Genomic DNA, 18266 nt, shown 5'->3' with positions numbered 1-18266 from the left:
CCTCCAAATAAAACGTGAGCTCCCTGAGAGCTTGTTCATCATTATATTCCCACATAGCAGGGAACCCAGCAGGGCTCAGGAATTCTTAATTAGTGAAAAAACGATTCTAAGGCCAGGCACAGTGGCTCACACTTATCATCACAGCACGTTGGGAGGCCCAGGTGAGAGGACTGCTTGAGCCCGGGGGTTGATGATCACCCTGGGCAACATAGTGAGACCCTGTCTCTACAAAAAATTAGCCAGACATAGTGGGGTGTGCCGGTAGTCTCAGCTACTTGGGAGGCTGAGATGGGAAGATCACTTGAGCCTGGGAGATTGAGGCTTCAGTGAGCTGTGACTGTGCCACTGCACACCAGCCTCAGCAACACAGAGAGATCCTATCTCAAGATAATAATAAAAAAAGGTTCTTAGTGGCGGCCCTCATTTCTCCTAGAGGGAGAGAGTGGGGGAAACCTCATTTCCTGGCCCCTTAATGAGCTCCCTTGTCCGGGCCAGCAGTACTTTCCTTGGGGAGGCAGGGGCCACTCACCACCTGTAGCACCCTAGAGCCCCCCAGGCCCTGGGGAGTACCCCTCCTTTAGAAGGACCAGTCCTGTGTTCCCTACCACAGTCCGTGTGCCTCCGAGGATAGGCCCTGGTGCCTCAATTCTTAGACTTTCAGGTGCTAGGGTGGGAGTGGGAGGTTTTACCTTCATTCCAGGGCCGGTCTGCAGCATCCCTGCAGGAACTACTGGTCCCTGCTCAAATTCCCCAAGGTCAGGGAGCTTGATGCTTCTGCGCTGTCAGAATCATGTCCTCTCCTTAACAGAAACCTGCCGCCCAGAGGCCCTTTCAGGGTCTGGAGCCTGCCTGGGAGGGGCCTGCAGAGGTGTGAGACAGAGCACGCCCTCCAGCCTCACCCTGTGTAGGAGAGTGGGGCTTCCCTAGGGCCTCGCTGGCCATATTGCCTTAGAGGGGCCTGTCCCCGGGTGTCACCCAGGGAAGGGGTGTGAAGTGAGAAGTCCCCACTGTGGCAGACTGGAGCTGATGGGAAAGTGAGCCCTGGGCACTGGATGTGGAAAATCTCTTCTGGTGTGCCTGTGGAGGAAGCGGGGCACAGAAAAGACAGATGATGACCTTCAGCTGGGAGTGTAAGTGGAAGCGACTCCAGGGAGCCAATGTCCCACCTTCCCTTCCCTGACCCATTCCACCCACACCATTGATCCATGTCCCACTGCCCTGAGTCCTTATCGTAGGCTCACTCTTCCTCTGCAGCAGCCAGGCTTGCAGAACAGGATCTGGAAGTCTTGTGGGGGAAGAGGAAAGAGAATGTAATTCCAGGCATCTAACAGCAGGTGGGAGAGGGGTTGGGCTGAGCCTAGCATTGCAGGGCTAGAATCCTAAGGTGGTAGGAGAAAGGTGGCTCCAACCACACCCCAAGGCTGCACCAGCGGTGGCCCCTCTCACCTACTGCTCTACCACAGCAGCAGCTGGCATCTGAAGCTGCAGACCAATGCACCAGAAGAGACACGACTGGAGCATGGAGAAGTGGTCTTCCTACACACATACAGGGTGGGTTGGGGAGCTCAGAGAAGAGGTCAGCAGCTGTAGGTACTGGGTACTTCAAAGGTTAAGGCCCATTGACACGTGCAAATTAATAGAGATGGCCTGCTCGGCACCTGCTCAGGCAGATTTGCTCTTCTTTAGGTCAGTGGGAGAGGGGGAGACAGCAGGAGAGGCAGAGGTGGAGATGGCGCCAGAGGAGGGAAGAGCCCAGGGCTGGTGGGAAGTGTCTGGGTCATGGCAGAGCAGTACCAAAGCCTGTCTTGTAAAGAGAAAGGGAGGCTGGTGATGAAGCCAGGAGTGGATGGGCAGGGAGTCATAGCCAGCTGGGGGTGGTGGGCCAGCATGTGCCCCAGTCACTGCTTGCCTAGGTACCTGCATGGAGAGGAAAGGCTGGCCCAGAGTTGCAGTGTCTTCTCCTCAGTCCCCTGACCCCTCTTCTTTTTTGCAAGGCAGCCCCTATTCCTCTACCTGGCCCCCTCACCCACCCCCTCACCTGGATAAACCACAGACTGGGCCCAAACTCAGCAAGTCCAACAAGACTGGGCAAAGTATCTGGGCTTTGCATGACCCCGTGGAGCACTTCTCCCCTCACCATCCCTGCTCAGTGACCATGCCCTCAACCACTACTGCTGCCCTCACACCTCCACATGCATGTGTGATGTCAGACTGTTACCCAAACGCTGCCACTCCCCACCTCTTACAGGAGCCAGGCAATCACACCCACAGTCACACTCCTATGTTCATCCAGTCCCCCAATTTGACACACCTGTTCCCACATTCACAGGCACACAGTCTTAGATACAGTCTTTTGTTCACAGTCACACACTCCTCTCTCCTGAAGCCCTCTTCTAGGTCTCCAAGAGGGGCTGGTACCAGGATGCTTGGGCACTCAGCCACAGGCTGGGAGGGCCCCAGAACCCAAGGTGCTCAGCCAGAGGCCCCACAGCCAACCCTCCCTCCCGGCCTGCACTGTCACAGAGGACTGACTCCAAAGGCGCTTTATTGAGGAGTGAGGCACCGCAGGAATGCATGGTGTGGCACAGTCATGGTGGGTGGGGGCCAGCATTGTTGGCAGTGAAGGTCACACTAGGACTTTCAGGGCTGCAGAGGCCCCCTCACCACTCACCTCTGTCAGGGGCCCAGTCTCAGCTATCCCTGCTCCTAGTCAGACAGCAAGGGTGGGGAGTGCTCACCCCAGCCTGCTTCTAAGGACCATCCTGGCTCAAGTCAGAGCCACAGTTTCTTGGCCAAATGAATCCCAAAGGTCATGTTGGGGTAGAAACAAGGAGGGTAGGGAGGGGCAGGAGAGGGGGCTGCAAGCCCTTCACTGTGTGTGCAATGACAGAGACAGCCCAGGTTGACATTTGTCCCTTCTTCCTCTCTTCCTCCCACCTTCCGGAGGGGGACTGACACTGCTGGTGGTTAGCCCCTTCAGGGTGGGTGCTCCTTGGTTCACAGTGCCCAAATGCCAGGGGGAGGTTGCAGTGTCAGGGTTCGAGGGTCCAGGGGCCTACTTTCATGAAGCTGGATGGGTGAGGTTTAGTAGGGACCAGAGACCCCACCTAAGGGGCCAAGGGTCTGCTGCTCCCTTCTTCGGAGTGTGACCCCTGACACCATCACACGTTCTACCCAGGAGTTTGGGAGATGGAAACGATGAGGCCCCCTGCGCCCAGCACCAGACCCTTGTTAAAAAGAAAGAAGGAAGAAAGGAAAAGAAAGAGAGAGAGAGAGAGAGAGAAAGAAAGAAAGAAAGAAAGAAAGAAAGAAGAAAGAAAGAGAAAGAAAAAGAAAGAAAAAAAAGAAAGAAGAAAGAAAGAGAAAGAAAGAAAGAAAGAAAGAAAGAAAGAAAGAAAGAAGGAAATAAAGAAAAAGAAAAGAAAGAAAGGAAAGAAAAACTTTTCTTTTTTCTTTTTCTTTTGCCCTCTTAAATGGCACGGAAGGAAGGGGAGTGAACCCGGAGAGCGGAGTCACGGCGGGGCCCTGGTCCGCTAGGGGGCGGCCCGCTCCTGGGGCGGGTTGAGCTGGACCCCTTCCGAGCGCAGCGCGCAGACGGCCACGGGCGCCGGGGCCTCCAAGGCGAGGGTGCTGGGGCCGGGGCTGGAGCGGCCGGAGGACGCGGCTGAGACTGCAGGGCTCAGCTGCACTGCTGTGGTGTCCTGTGCTGTGCGCTCGCTGCTCTCCATCTCTAGCGCCACGGGCCCGGCGCGGCCGCCCCCCTGGCCAGGGCCCACCGCGGCCGCCGAGCGCGCGCCGGGCGCGGGGCCCCGGCGGCTACACACGCAGCAGGCCGCGAAGAAGCCGAGCGCTAGCACCAGCAGCCCCGGCCCCACCACGAGCAGCGGGTTGTGCCCGGGCAGGAAGGAGGCGAAGGCGCCCGCCAGCGTCACGTTCAGGCCAGCCAGCAGCGCGCACAGACCGCAGGCGCAGCACAGCGCAGGCGACTGCAGGCCCGGCCCCCGGCCCCGGGCGCGTTCCGCGGGCGCCAGGACCGGTGGTCCCTTGCTCTTTTCTGCCGGCGGCATCGGCCTGCGCACGGCGGACACGCATCAAGCTCCCTATTGCCGCCGGCCCGGAACAGCCCAATTGCCAGGAGCCGCCTCGCGCTAGTCCTGTGGGCACACAGCAAGAGGGCGGGGTCAAGCAGTGTGTCTCGACCTCGAATCCTAGGCTCCTTCTGTAGCTACACTCAGTGCCTGGGTGGGCAGAGGTCATCTTGGTCAGCCCCCCGCCTCTGTCTCTGGAAAGCAACAACCCATCCCATATGGGAAGAGTCTGCTTGTTGTATCCCCACCTAGTTCCGGGGGTCCCTCGTGGCCAATCTTGCCATCCTCCCTCTCTCGTCACTTTTTTGTTCTCTAAACAGACACCACCCCTCCAACCCCTCTCCTCCTGGAAGCCTACCTGGACTCATTGAGTGAGAGAATGGCTGGAAAGTGCTCAGCACAGTGTCCAGTTCAGCTTAGGTGCTCATTACATGATCATCATCGTCTTCAGTAACCCTAACTAGAAGGCAAATGGCAGCTCTTGAGATTTAGACAACTCACTCCCTCAAGTGGAAGAGGCGTTGGAAATCATCTGACCTTGCCCCCCACCCCCACTCCTACCCTTTTATTCAGGTGAAGAAACTGAGGCTCCCAGAGGTCTAGCAGTTTATCCAAGATCCAGAACCAGGACCTGAATGACCATGCGACTTGGCCTCAGCATCCCCACCCTAGGCTCCGGTAGGTGTAGCAATGACACTGACTCTTCTGAATATCAGATGAGGCCCTGGAGTGAGTGGCCACGTGAGAGTGAGGAGCTCCTGATGGTTCAGATGTTCAGTGAGAGGGCACAGTTCCCACATGAGATGGGTTGGGCTGGAGCAGATCTAAGGCACCAGGACCCTTTCTAGACCAGGCATTCTATTAAATTCCAATCCTATCTCCACTCCACTCCCTATTGTTCTACTGTTGAACCTGGATTCAAAAGTCTAATTGCTGGACGCTAGAATTCCTTTCTAGGATTCTCTAGATGTCTCTGGTTCTAGGATCTATTGCTGGATTCTAGAATTCTGGGAATACATGCAGAAACAAGAGTAATAAAATTAGAGTCTAGGGATTTATGACTTCTATTTGAGAATTCTGTTCTATAATGCATAAGATCCTAGTTGGTACAAAGGCCCTCAAAGGATGAGATCTTAGCTAGTGTTAGAATTGTGGGGAAAAAATGCCAGAAAAGGGTCCTGGATGGGGATGAAAGGGAAGTAATCAGATGGTACTGCGGGTCTAAGGGGAGCATGCAGGGTGAGGAGCAGGGAGTGAGTGCCACCTTCACAGGGGGCCTGACTCTCCTGCTTCCGTCTTACCTCCTGTAACGTGGGGCTAATCATAGAACCCACCTCATAGGGTACAGTGATAATTAAATACTTTAAGCTAAATAAAGTGTTTAGAACAGTGAGAATTTAATAAATGTTAACCATGCCCTTCTGGTGGTGGTTGACAGAGAAGGGAGCCATGAAGTCTCAAATCTGGGAGGCTGGTCATGTTGGGTTTGGAAACAGAAAAGTTGGGCTGTCTCCCAGGTGGAGGTACCTTTCTGCGTGTCCAAACCCTATACCCAGTGGGGTTGGAGAAAGCTTGATGACTGACTGAAAATGAGGGCTAGTGTCAGATCCTTCACTCTCGACACACAGGATGCGCAGGTCAGAGGGCTTGAAAGGCCACCTCCAGGCCTGTCCAGAGCTGATGACTCCAGGGTTCCCTCTCCTGGCACCATGCTGAGAGGGGGCAGCCCTACTGAGATTCCAGCCAGAATCACCTTGTTGCCGTACCAAGCTGGCAGGAAGTCAGAAATCCCCAAATCTTAGCAAATAAAGCACATGTTGACTCTTGAGGGCATCTACAGACCAGTTTCCTCAGGGAGCTCCTCATCTGCATGAACATCTGCTCTCTAACCTGCTGTTGATGGTTCTGCCAGCCAGGGATGGCAACCTCTAAAAGGGTACAGCAATGTATAGTGTGCAAAGCACTTTTACATCCATGATATCACAATCTCTACTACTGCTTGATGCCTATTAATAGTCACATTTTGCCTGGGTGTGGTGGCTCACACCTGTAATCCCAGCACTTTGGGAGGCTGAGGCAGGCAGATTGCTTGAGCTTGGGAGTTTGTGACCAGCCTGGGCAACATGGCGAAACCCTGCATCTATTTTTGTTGTTGTTGTTGTTAACAAAAAGAATTAAAAAAAAATTTTTTTTAATAGCCACATTTTACAACTGAGGAGACTGAGGCTCAGAGAGGGAAGTGGATTGGGGCTCCGGTGGCTGGACTGAAAGGAAGAATAGACATTCTGAGACCAGAGTCAGAAAACAGATAAGCTGGCTCACACCCTACACAATCTTGCTTAATTTTATAGAGAAGGATTTGATCCTCAGGAGGGTCTGTGAGATTCCCACATCTTCCCCTTTTAAACCTCTCCCCAACCTCATTCATCAACATCTGACATTATCTGACAAAGGCAGGAGTTCCCTTCTGTGGGGAGGGCTCAGTATGAGGATGCCCCGATGGAGAGGAGGGAGTCTGGCTCACCTCACTTCACATCAGTCTCCTGGAAGCTGATATTGGATGAGGGTCAGGGAGGCCCTGGCCGCTGGAGAGTCCAGGGATCTTGCTTCTCTCTCTCTCTCTCTCTTTTTTTTTTTTTTTTTTGAGATAGAGTCTTGCACTGTTGCTTGGGCTGGAGTGCAGTGGTGCAATCACAGCTCACTGTAACCTCCGACTCCTGGGTTCAAGTGATTCTCTTGCCTCAGCCTACTGAGTAGCTAGGATTACAGGCACCTAACACCATGCCCAGCTAATTTTTTTTTTTTTTTTTTAGTAGAGATGGGGTTTCACCATGTTGGCCAGGCTGGTCTCGAGCTCCTGACCTCGTGATCCACCTGCCTCAGCCTCCCAAAGTGCTGGGATTACAGGCATGAGCCACCGCGCCCAGCCAGGATCTTGCTTCTTTTCCCATATGGGGAAGACTCTCCTTTGCCTTAGGGTTTTAGCAGTTTTACTGTGATGTGCCTCAGTGAGTTTTTCTTTGTATTTATCCTACTCTGTAGATATTTGCTTTATATGTATCCTTCCTCATGCTTCTACAATCTGTGGCTGCATCATATCGCCCCCTAGTTCAGGAAACATTTCAGCTCTTATCTTTTCTCTGTTCGCTTTCTCCTCTCCTTCTGGGACCTTCAATGCATGTATGTTCAGCCATTTGCTATTGTCCCATATGTCTCTTTTACACTTTATTCTGTATTTTCTAGCCCTTTCCTTCCTTCCTTCTCTTTATTTCAGTCTGGATATTTTTCTACTGAAATATTTTTTAACTATCTAGTTTACTAATCCTATTTTCACATGTGTCTTCTCTGCTGCTAAATCCATCAATGGATTTCATTTGTTATAACTGTTCAGTTCTGGAATTTCCACTAGATCCTTTTTCATAGATTCCAGTTTTCTATTTAAAGATTCCCTCTTGTTATTAATTTTCTTGAACATATTAAACCTTCTAGAGTCCATGTCTGAAAACTCCAACATCTGGATCTCCAGTGGGCTTGTTTCTATTGTCTGTTTTATTGCTTTTGTTCATTTGGTCTTATCTCCTGAAATGCCAGATAATTTTTTATTGAATGTCCAACATTGTGTATAAAAAATTATAGAGCTAGCATGAGGCTTTGAATGATATTATCTTCCTCCAGAGGGGATTTGCTTTTGCTTCTGACAGGCTCCTAAAGAACCACAGGCCACTGTAACCCAATAGAAGATTATACTGATTGGAAACTTTGTTTCAGTCTTTCTGAGTCTAGTCTATATCTGGTTAGCCATTAGTCCTAGAGTGTTGCTTTGGTCTTCCCAATAAAAACTGTAGGTGTTTAACAGTACCCCTTCCCTTTTTAGGCCCGGAATTCCAATTTGACTCCCCAGTCTCATGACCTCCTACAAACTGGAAAATGCCTTTAGGGAAAAATCAAAATCTAGTATTACTTCTCTCCACAATCTTGGCCCCCTCAAGTCCTCACTGCCTTGGTAGCTCTCCCATGCCTTTAAACAGATTTCTTAAATGCTTAATCCAGCTTTTAAAGTTTTATCCTCAGCAGGTAAATTGGTCTGATAGAAGTTAGTCTACTTTAGCCAGAAACAGAAGTCTAGATGATAATCTGAAATTAGCACTTATAGATCTATAACTAAGTTATGCTATGCTAAGCACTTATAATAATATCTAATTTAATTTTTACAACATAAAATTAACAAATTTTTATTTAATTAATTAATTAATTTAAAATTAATACAACATTAAGTATTACTATTATACCTCTATTTTACAGATGAGGAAATTGAGACACAGAAAGATTAAGTAAACTCACCCCAAACCACTCAACTGCAGTGGTGGTGCCAGGATTTGAAATCTGGTGTACTGATCCAAAGCCTGTGCTCTCAACCTAGCACAGTGCTGGATTTGCTAAATGTTTGTTGAATGACTGAGGCACAGGCTTTTCTGAGGCCCTGTAGATAAGCTCCTGTAATTAGAACTTATACTGCTCAAATGTCAACCACAGAGGAAGACAGGTTTTCTCTGGTTCAAGGAAGGTAAAATTCACTTTGCTTCTTCCTTGGTTTAGCAAACTAGGTTCAACAGAAACTAATTCCAGCCCAGGGGCTGAGCTTCTAAGTGCTAATTGCTAATAAATGATTGATTCTTATCTACTCCTGGGAGGCACAGTGACTATAAGACAAAAGGGTCTCTGCCCTAGGCACGCAAAGGACTAAGAACATGTAGGTGTTGGGCTTATTCCTGAGGTTGCCTCCACCCCGGTTAATGGGGATCTAGGAGTTTGCAGGGATGAGGTGCTGAGGCTGCTCAGCTGTTGTAATTCAATTTGCACCACCATTTCATCTGGTGAACTGGGGGCTCCAGCTGCTGCTGTTGCAGTGTTGGTTCTGTTTTGTTGTGGGTGTTCTGGCTAGCTCTGTTGTGGGGTCCTTGGCACTGTTCAATAAATCTTTCTGGTTTTCCACTCTACTGAGCACATGTTAACATTGCACTTTCTGGCTGATTTGTGATTAGGTGGCACTGTGTGATGTTCTGGCCAGGGAATTGTGACACGTGCCACTTCCAGGCTGGCCTATTGGATTATGGAAGCAGGACTCTGAGTTGATGCTATTGCTCTCCCCAGTCCTCTAAGCCCCTTCTACTTCATTCCAAGCCCAGCCTTCAATCCTAGTGCCTGAGCAGGAGGGAAGGGCATTGCTCTGACTCTTGAGTTGCGAGGACTGGAAGACCTTCACTTTAGTGAGTACTCCGAGTTGCTGAGCCCCTAAATCTTCAGAAGCGGGAAACTGAGGCTTGGAGTAGAGGAGGTCTATGGCCAAGCCAGGCCAGAACCAAGCCCTTTGCCATCCAACGAGGGTTCTGAACACTGCCATTCAGCTGCCCACGACCCTGGCCAAGCAATTCACCCTCCCTGCTGCCCTGCCTCTGGCTAGGGAGGCCCCATGGTCTCTACGTGAGGAATCCAGTCCACAAGCAGTTTGCGGAAGGAGCAGACACTGTTTGGGCAGCCTGGGAGAGCTGGGGTCCGTCTCTGGGCCTTAGTTGTCTGGATGTGAAGGGAGGAGTATAATGAGGTTATTGTCCCCAAACTGAGGTCCCTCGTCAATCAATCTGCTGCCCCACCCTCAACTACTTGAGGTTCATAAAGGTGGAAATGAGGACCTGTTTAGAAGTTACTGTCAGTGTATCAAAAGGTCTCATAAAATCAACATTTATGTATACGTATACATATAAATGTATATGGCTGTACCTGCGCATTGTACCAGATTATTTGCTTTAGGCTGGGATTCCGTTGTTTCCCTGGGAAGTCAGCTGCCACACAGGGGTTCTGGTTGAGGGGGAGGGACACTCATATTGAGCAGCAACTCTGTGCTAAGCACTCTCCCTACATTAGCACATTTAACCTTCACTACAACCCTGTGAGCTGTTGCAGTCCTGCTCCTAGTTCATAGTGAGGACACTGAGGCTCAAAGAGGTGAAGGGACTTACTTTGGTTTATTCAGCTGCAATAGGGAAAGCTGGGATTCAAACCCAGTTTTGTCAGATTGAAAAGCTTATGTTTTTGGTTCATTAGAATTGCTGTTTACTGAAAGGTATAGAGATGTTTGCTTATTAAAAAAATTTGGGCTCAAGGGGGTGGTCCTCAGTTGGTGAAGGCAAGAGCTCCTGGAGAGGGAGTCTCTGTCCAAAGTCCCTTCAGGTCAGCAGGTCAGCCTGCACGTCCCCTGTACCCCCAACCCATGGTTCTGGGATGTTTGTGTTGCATAAGAGCAGTTGCTTGACTAGAGGTAGCTGCCAGGCCTCCTGGCTCCAGATTCCTGGTCCAAAGGCCCAAGAGCCTCTGGGCATAGGGGCTTCAGTCCAGACTTCAGCCACTGGCCCCAGCCCCTTGTCCTCCAGGGGAGGCTGAGCCCCTCACTTGCTCAGTCTGAGCTCTTTACTGCTCACTATGAACTCCTCTGTTCCTTTTAGTCTTAGCCCTTCTGTTCCCTCTCAGTCCCTAGAAATCTGGGCCAGCCCTCTTCCCAGCACCTACATCCTCAGGAACCTCCCACATCACTCTTACTCATTGCCGGCTGGGGCTTATTCACTACCTTGGGAACTCTCCGCTTCTGCCAACTGAATTCTGCAAACCCAGAGCCCAAAGAGCTACCATCACCCTCACCCTAGCCAATCCATGGACCTGTCCTCACCATAGACACATGCATATACATGCATACTCACATGTGTGCATGTGCGTGTGTACACGCGCGTGCACACACACACACACACAGAGTCTTCAAGCTGGAAATAAGGTTTGAGGGTGAAGCCTGAAGGTGTGGCTTTCTAGCTCCTGTGTCTGATTCCTGGGATCTATCATCTTCCTTCCTGAGCCCATGTGCCTGCACGAACACACACACACACATATACACTACAGACACACACGCAGTGACTGGACATATCCAGAAATACAAACACAGATGCATAGATGCATTACACACACAGAGTTGCAGACACAGGCCAACATATGACACACTGTCAGTTGCCTGCCTATCTGATGGAGATGAGCTGCTGTCCTGGAGACTTCTCCTTGCCTGGAAGTGTGAGGGTGGAGGGAAGGTGGTTGAGAGTAGGAACCCCCCGGGAGAGGTGATGGGTGGATAGGAGTTCCATTGTGGCTGCTCTGATGGTGCCTGCCCATTCACAATGGGTCTCCATGCTGGCAAAAGGCAAGCACTCACCATTCCCCTCACTGGGGCTCAGCTTTGCCATTGGTGAAGTGCGAGATTGATCTAGATGATCTAGATGGTCTAGCTGGCTTCCAGCACAGCTGAGAGGCCCCAGTGGCACAAGACTCCGAAAGCTTCTTTGAGCAATCACAGGTCTGTGTTGGTTAGACCGAGCCTTTGTAACAATCCAGGCAAAGATGCTCCCTTCCAGTCCTTCCTGGTGCTCTTGCACTTCCCCAACAGAATCCTCAGGCCACAGTCCCCAGCAGGGGTTATATAGGTGGCCAGACTGGGATCTCTAACCTCAACCTGGGCCTCTGCCTCTACCCTAAGCAACTCAGCTGTCTGGAGCCAGCTGGAGGGGTGGAGAGAGAGGACTTCAGACTGGCAGGAGTGGAACTGCCCTTCCTATCTGTCTCCTTCCCTTCAAGGCTCTGGAACTAGCTCCACTTCCCTCCCCAGCCTGAGGAACTTCAGCATCTTTTGCCCAACCACCCAACCCCTCTGCCCTCTTAGTTTCCTGACTTCTCATCTCCAATGCTCAATTCCTTCATTCCACCTCAGCTACACTTCCTCATACCTCATCACCTTCAGGACTTTATCACCCTTGTCATCACCCTGAACCATTCCACCTCTGAGAAACCCTGACACCCTACTCTCGACTGTAACTCCACTGCTACCTCCATACAAACACGGCTACAGCACAAACACTGTTCTAAGCCATATATGTGTGTGTATGTGTATATATATATATATAATTTTTTTATTTTTATTTTTTTGAGATGGAGTCTTGCTCTGTTGCCCAAGCTGGAGTGCAGTGGTGCAATCTCGGCTCACTGCAACCTCCGCCTCCCAGGTTCAAGTGATTCTCCTACCTCAGCCTCATGAGTACCTGGGACTACAGGTGCACACCACCACACCTGGCTAATTTTTGTATTTTTAATAGAGACGGGGTTTCACCATGTTGGCCAGGATAGTCTCAATCTCCTGACCTCATGATTTGCTGGCCTCAGCCTCCAAAGTGCTGGGATTACAAGCATGAGCCACCACGCCTGGCCGCCCTTTATATATATTAACTCATTTAAGTGCCATGACAACCCTTAGGTAGCACTACTGCTGCCACTAACTTATGGATTGGGAAACAGAGGCCCGAGAGGTTAGAAGAATCGCCCAAGGTCACAGACATCATGGTAATATATGGCATAGCTGTGATTCAAACCTAGGCTGTGTGTCTCCTAAATCTGTGCCTTTCATAACCCCACACTGCCGCTGGCTGTAACTGTTCTTTGATCTCATGCAATCCCTGGACCTCTGCATTTTTCTCCATGATCCTCTTGCTTCCACTTCTGTCTGCATCTACCCAAGAACCCAAACTGACTTATTTCCATTACTCTCTTGCAACTTAATTTGTCCCTTTGTCCTTCTGCCAAAGCTGCCAGCAAAGCCTCAGTTGCAACAGTCTGGCTTTGTGCCACCTCAAGTCTATGCCTAAACTGCTAAGCCTTGTAGGTGAAAAAACCACGGCTGGGTGGCATGGGCTGTCTGTACATCCACATCCCTGGCATCACTGTGATCCTTAAGGATACTGGGAAACCTCCCACTTCCTAGTCTGAGCTCACCAACCCGTCACTGGACCGCACCTCCCACTGGATGCATCTAAGAAGGCCTCTCCCATCTCGAAACAAAACCCTCCTTCAACCCCACATCTGCCTCCAGCTAACACTCTGTCCCTTTCTTGAAAGCACTGTCTACAGTATATATCTCACCTCCTTGTCAAGAGCCAGTCCACTCCAGTCTGGTTTCTGCCCCATCACACCACAGACTCTGCTTTCACCAAGGCCACCAGCTGAATCCTTTTTGCTGAATTCCATGAACACTGTTCAACTCTTAGCTAACTTGACGTCTCCAGAGCTTGGGACCTACTGAAGCCTCCCTCCTGGAAACATACTCTTCCCCTGGGATACAGTTCCCTCAATTTCATCTTCACCTACAGAGCCCACAGACCCAGCCAGAAAATCTGGGCTTCATCCTCAGCTCCTCTCTCCCCAGGCTTCCCTCCACACATTTGCCATCTATCACTAAGCCCTGCAGACTCTCCCCTCCAAGCGTCCCGGAATCCATCCCTTCCTCTCTAGTCTCATCACTGCCCCATCTCTCCTCCTAGGATCCTCACAGCTGCTGCCCGGCCCTGCCACCCTCCTCATCCCTGCCTTGATTTTGCTTTTGCGGGCTGACCTCACCAGCTGTGTGAGCTCGCTGTGCCTGAGCCATGAGCCTACTTGCTCTTCCCTTGGCTGACCCCAGCTCTCCCTTCAGAGTGCAGCGGGGATGCTGCTTCCTTCCTTCCTTCTTTCAGATTTCCGAAACTCTGCAAATCAGGGCTCCTCAACTCCTGATACCCTCATGGTGCCATGACTCCTGTATCCAGGTCTGCAGGCCCTAGCCATCTTCCTTGAGGGCCAAGATTATGTCCACCTTGTTTGGGTGCCTGCCTCTCCCCAGGTGAATATGGGTTAGATAAATGGCCCAGTGAATGTTGGTTAAGTAAATGGTGGGGGGAGACATTGGTCAGAGGGGCTCGTTTTCGGCCCTCCTGGCTTCTCCTGTCTCTTGGATTTGAAGTTGTTCTGTGCTCTCTTCTCTCCCATCCCCTCCTCACTTTGGGCTTTGGGGCGGACATGGAGGGGACAGGTGAGATTCTAGGGCAGAGTCCTACCCAGTTCAGAGCAGGGTGGGGTCAGAGTGGAGCAGAGGAAGCCCCGGAGCCGCCAGTGCCTGCGGAGTGTCTCCCCTTCTCCTGCATCCGTCTCTGTCTTTCTCAGCCCTGTCCTCTCACGGCCACAGGTTTTTGACCGCTTCTCCGGGCACTACTCCTGTCCCCTGGAGCTCAGGCTGGATGGAGTCTCTTCCACGTTCCAGTAAGTGTCCCCTCCTCAGCCCCCTCCCGCCAGCGTCCCACAGCTCCTTCACTTGCCTGAGCCGGTCCGTGGACACTCCCCTGCGGGCCTGACCCGGCTGACCCCTGAGCACCCTGGGTCAGCAGGAAGGAAGGATCCCTCCAGCGCAGGACAGCCAGGAGAGAGGCCGGGCACCCCCTCCGCCGTCCGCTGGGTTCTAGGGCCTGGGCCGGCGCACAGCACGGGGGTTGGAGTTGGGGTCGCCCTCTCCCACGCGGCTGGGTTTCCGGGCGGGCCGGGGGGTGGTCCTGGACCGAGCAGCTTGGAGACTCTGGATCAGCAGGTGGGTGGGAGAGGGCACCCCGTCCTGGACCCCTAGCCGGTGCGGGCAGGGCAGAGACGCGCAGACCCGCTCCCACTCGGCTCGGCTCCCCTGGCGCAGCCCCCGCAGCGGCGGCGGTGGACTGGGAGGGGCCAGCGCGCTGGCCTGTGCGGGTCCCCAGCCGCCTCCCGCAGCCCCCCTCCTCCAAGCGTTGGCCGCCGACCCTCAGCTCCCCTTCAACCCTGGGCGAGCGGGGTTCTTACCATACACCTCCCCTCTCCGCTCCGTTCCGTCCTTCTCCCCTTCTCCTCCAGGCTTCGCGGTCTGCAAGCACCCTTGCAAATAACTCCTAGCCCACCCACACCGTCTCGTCCGCACTTTCCGAGAGCCAGGCACGGATATATTGCAACTCACTCTAGGGCACGGATACAAGCCGAAGTGGCTCTGCCTTCAACTTCAAATGGATTCTCCACCTTTTCAGGAGCGGGGCTGGAGCTGTGGGGCAGGGGAGATGGGGAATTTTTCCAGGGATGGGCTTGTTTTCAGCATCCCTTCCAATTAACCAGCAATCCTGCACCCTAGAAAGGGGTGTGGCCACGAGCCTGTCTAGCGGGTGACTCTATCTCCTGGTGGTGTGTGTAGGAGCTTTTTGGTTTGAGGGCTGGGGAGGGAGTGCTGGGCAGCAGGCCCACCTCCAGGCTGGGCTGTGTGGGAGGGAAGACTGAGGTGCTGACTTTTCAGACCCTGGAGGAGTTCAGCTGAAAGAACATCTCTCCAGCCTCTGCCTTCATTCATTCACTCATCCATTCATAAACCCTACTGCAGCCTTCATGCTGACAGCGGCCCTGTGGGGAAGGGCTACCATATCCTCCCTTTGCATCCAGGGAAAGCCAGGCTCAAGGCCCCACAGCCTCTTGCCCCAGCCCCTGGGAACCAGGATGTGAGTCTTATCTCCAAACTCCAGCCCCAGCCTAGGCAATCCTCTTCCAGGTTGGCCCAGCAGGCATGCGACTTCAAGGAAGCTGCTTGGACCAAGCACTCTCCACCTTTGGGTCACTTGTGTGTTCTCAGCACCCAGCCCAGGGCCAGGCACAGTCATAGTCACAGTCCTGGTGTGAGAATGGCTATTGGAAAGAACCAATTTCTTTTCTTGAACAGACTACTGGAAGAGCTTGGTTCAAAGACCTGTCCCTGTCCATGCCCCTGTCCCATGCTGAAATATTGGAGGGTTCTACTTCTCCCTAATGCTACCGTACTACCCATGCCAGCTGGGCCTGACCTCACCTTTTCTCAAAGTGTGAGGGGGAGAAGCCACATGTCTCCACATTGACTACTCCTGTGACTATGGGAGTGGGGAGGTTGAGGCTGGGGATGTACTTGAGGAAGATGTATTGTGACATTCACCTGGGCTGGAGGGAACATGTTTCAGGAAGCCCACAGCAAGGAAAAAGAGGAACTAGAGGACCAGGCTCAAGAATTTCCACTCAGTTTAAGGGTCCTTTGAAGCCTCACCCAGTTCTTCCCCAGTGGACACAGCTCTTGCTGTTGTATGTTTTCATTCCTTGATTTATTGCACCTGGCCCCCAGCATCTGTCTGTGCCTGGCCCTGCCAGGCACTGGGGATTCCGTAGCCCCATCCTGGGGAGAGCTTGGCTGAGAGGGGTTGATGGGCAGGGGGTAGGGAACCACCCTCTCCACAGCTCAGGCTCCACATCCCCCACTCCCATCCCCTCCACCCTGGGGCATCTCTAGGGCACTGAGGTGAGGATCGAAAAGATGGATAGGAGGAAGGGTCACCTCCTGATTGAGGAGGGACCAGCAGCCTGAGCTATTGTTGATGATAATGAAGGAAAAGAGAAGGGGCAGGGAATAGGCAGCAATCGGGTGGAGAGGAGAGAAATTCAAGGAGAGAAAGTTGCTTCTCCCAGCTGAAGGAACCGAAGTCTCTACACCTGGCCAGCATTTGTGGAAGGCAGCCCCTTTGTGGAGGTCTGTCACGCTGTGGTCAGAGAGCTGATCCCTGCCGCCCGTGCAGAGGACAGCAGAAGATAGAGCCTTGGATAGGGAGAGATAGGAGACCTGGCTGCAGGCCTGGCCCCGTGACCTTTCACCATGGGACTTGATGAGTCCTTTTTCCAGTGGGGCCTCAGCTTTCCCGTCTGAGATGGACTCTGCTGCTTCAGAAAACTTTGGTTTTCCCACATCCACTGGGGTGTCTTCTGGGTGCCTGGCCCTCTGCTCCCACTCTCAGGAGGGGAAACAGACAAAGGCCACTCAGAGTGATTGGGCTGTGAAGGAGGGAAACCCTGGGGCTGGGAAGCACAGTAAAGTCAGGGGAGGCATCTAAGAGGAAGTGCCATCTCCACTGATCCTGGGAGAAGGACACTATTTCTTTTTTTTTTTTTTTTTTTTTTTGAGACGGAGTCTCGCTCTGTCGCCCAGGCTGGAGTGCAGTGGCCGGATCTCAGCTCACTGCAAGCTCCGCCTCCCGGGTTTACGCCATTCTCCTGCCTCAGCCTCCCGAGTAGCTGGGACTACAGGCGCCCGCCACCGCGCCCGGCTAGTTTTTTGTATTTTTTAGTAGAGACGGGGTTTCACCGTGTTAGCCAGGATGGTCTCGATCTCCTGACCTCATGATCCGCCCATCTCGGCCTCCCAAAGTGCTGGAATTACAGGCTTGAGCCACTGCGCCCGGCCAAGAAGGACACTATTTCTAGCTTGTCTTCTGCTCACTAAACCAGGCCAGAGGCCATATGGACAGGGCATCTCTGTAGAGGTTACACAACTCTGCCTGGAGGGTGCAGGTGTGGAGGGAGGAGCAGGGTTTTCTGTGAGGCCACACCTGGGCCTCCTTGCTCCACACTTGCTCTACCCATGGTAGATGGGACTTTGAAGTGGCTTCCCGGGGAAAGCCTAGGGAATTGTTTTTACATTAAATTGAAGCCATTGGCATTTATTAAGCACCTACTGGTCTGGTGCTAGGCACTAGAGCAGGGGCAATGTTCAGTAGACTTAAGTTGGCTTAATAGTTGTTTTGTGAAAAGGAAGACTTCAGCCCTGCCTGAAAGGTGGCAGCAAGACAGAGATTGGCAGAAGAGAATGAGGAGAGCACGTGGGTAGGAGATTTTTTGAATGGGGCCTTTAAAAGTGGGGAGTCTGATAGGCAGAGAGAAGCAGGGAGGGCCCTGGAGAACACAGGGCAAAGCTTGGAGATAGGAATATGTTTCGCTTCTTCAGGGAGCAGTGAGAAGATCGGGGGAAGAGAGAAGTCAGATCACAAAAAGTCTTGAGTGGTGGAGTTAGACACCAGGGGTCACAGGGCCGGGCACAGCTGAGAAGTCGCCTCCTCTGACCCCCAGGCAAGGTTGTTTGTACCTGTCCCTTTGTGAGCCCCCCAGAATCCCCCATCTGATTTGCTGCTGCCCAGAGCCTGTCCCTGAGGAACTGCCAGGAGATTTGATATTTGAAAAAGAATCTTGTCTAGCCCCTCTATTGGGCTAGTGAGCTCTAGAGCTCCTGGGCTAGACCGTGGGGGTGGAGGGTCCTTGTCTGTGGTTCTTGTGGGCCTGTGGTTCACTTCTGAAGCCAGGTTAGAGCAAGGGACTGGGGCATCCTGGTCATAGTCAGGGCCTTGGACCCCAAATTCCAGAGAAACCAATCAGTAGATCGAACAGGCAACAAAGCTGAGCTGTAGTCCAGAAAGAAAGGTCAGGGCAGGAGCC

General features: G+C 52.3%; 1 protein-coding gene across 3 annotated transcripts; it reads right to left on the bottom strand.

Moving 5' to 3' along the window:
* Positions 1 to 2528: 2528 nt before the first annotated feature.
* Positions 2529 to 15169, bottom strand: TMEM275 (transmembrane protein 275). Of its 3 annotated transcripts, XM_077990715.1 has the most exons (6): positions 14959 to 15169; positions 14808 to 14868; positions 14300 to 14553; positions 4447 to 4548; positions 3823 to 4154; positions 2529 to 3761 (listed from the first exon to the last, which is right to left on the bottom strand). In XM_077990715.1, exons 4-6 carry the CDS (start codon positions 4454 to 4456, stop codon positions 3534 to 3536), a joined length of 570 nt encoding a protein of 189 aa, XP_077846841.1. In that variant the 5' UTR covers positions 4457 to 4548; positions 14300 to 14553; positions 14808 to 14868; positions 14959 to 15169; the 3' UTR covers positions 2529 to 3533.
* Positions 15170 to 18266: the final 3097 nt, after the last annotated feature.

Source organism: Macaca mulatta, chromosome 1, assembly GCF_049350105.2.
Source record: "Macaca mulatta isolate MMU2019108-1 chromosome 1, T2T-MMU8v2.0, whole genome shotgun sequence".
NCBI lineage: Eukaryota > Metazoa > Chordata > Mammalia > Primates > Cercopithecidae > Macaca > Macaca mulatta.
This window is presented reverse-complemented; position numbering and strand designations above follow the sequence as displayed.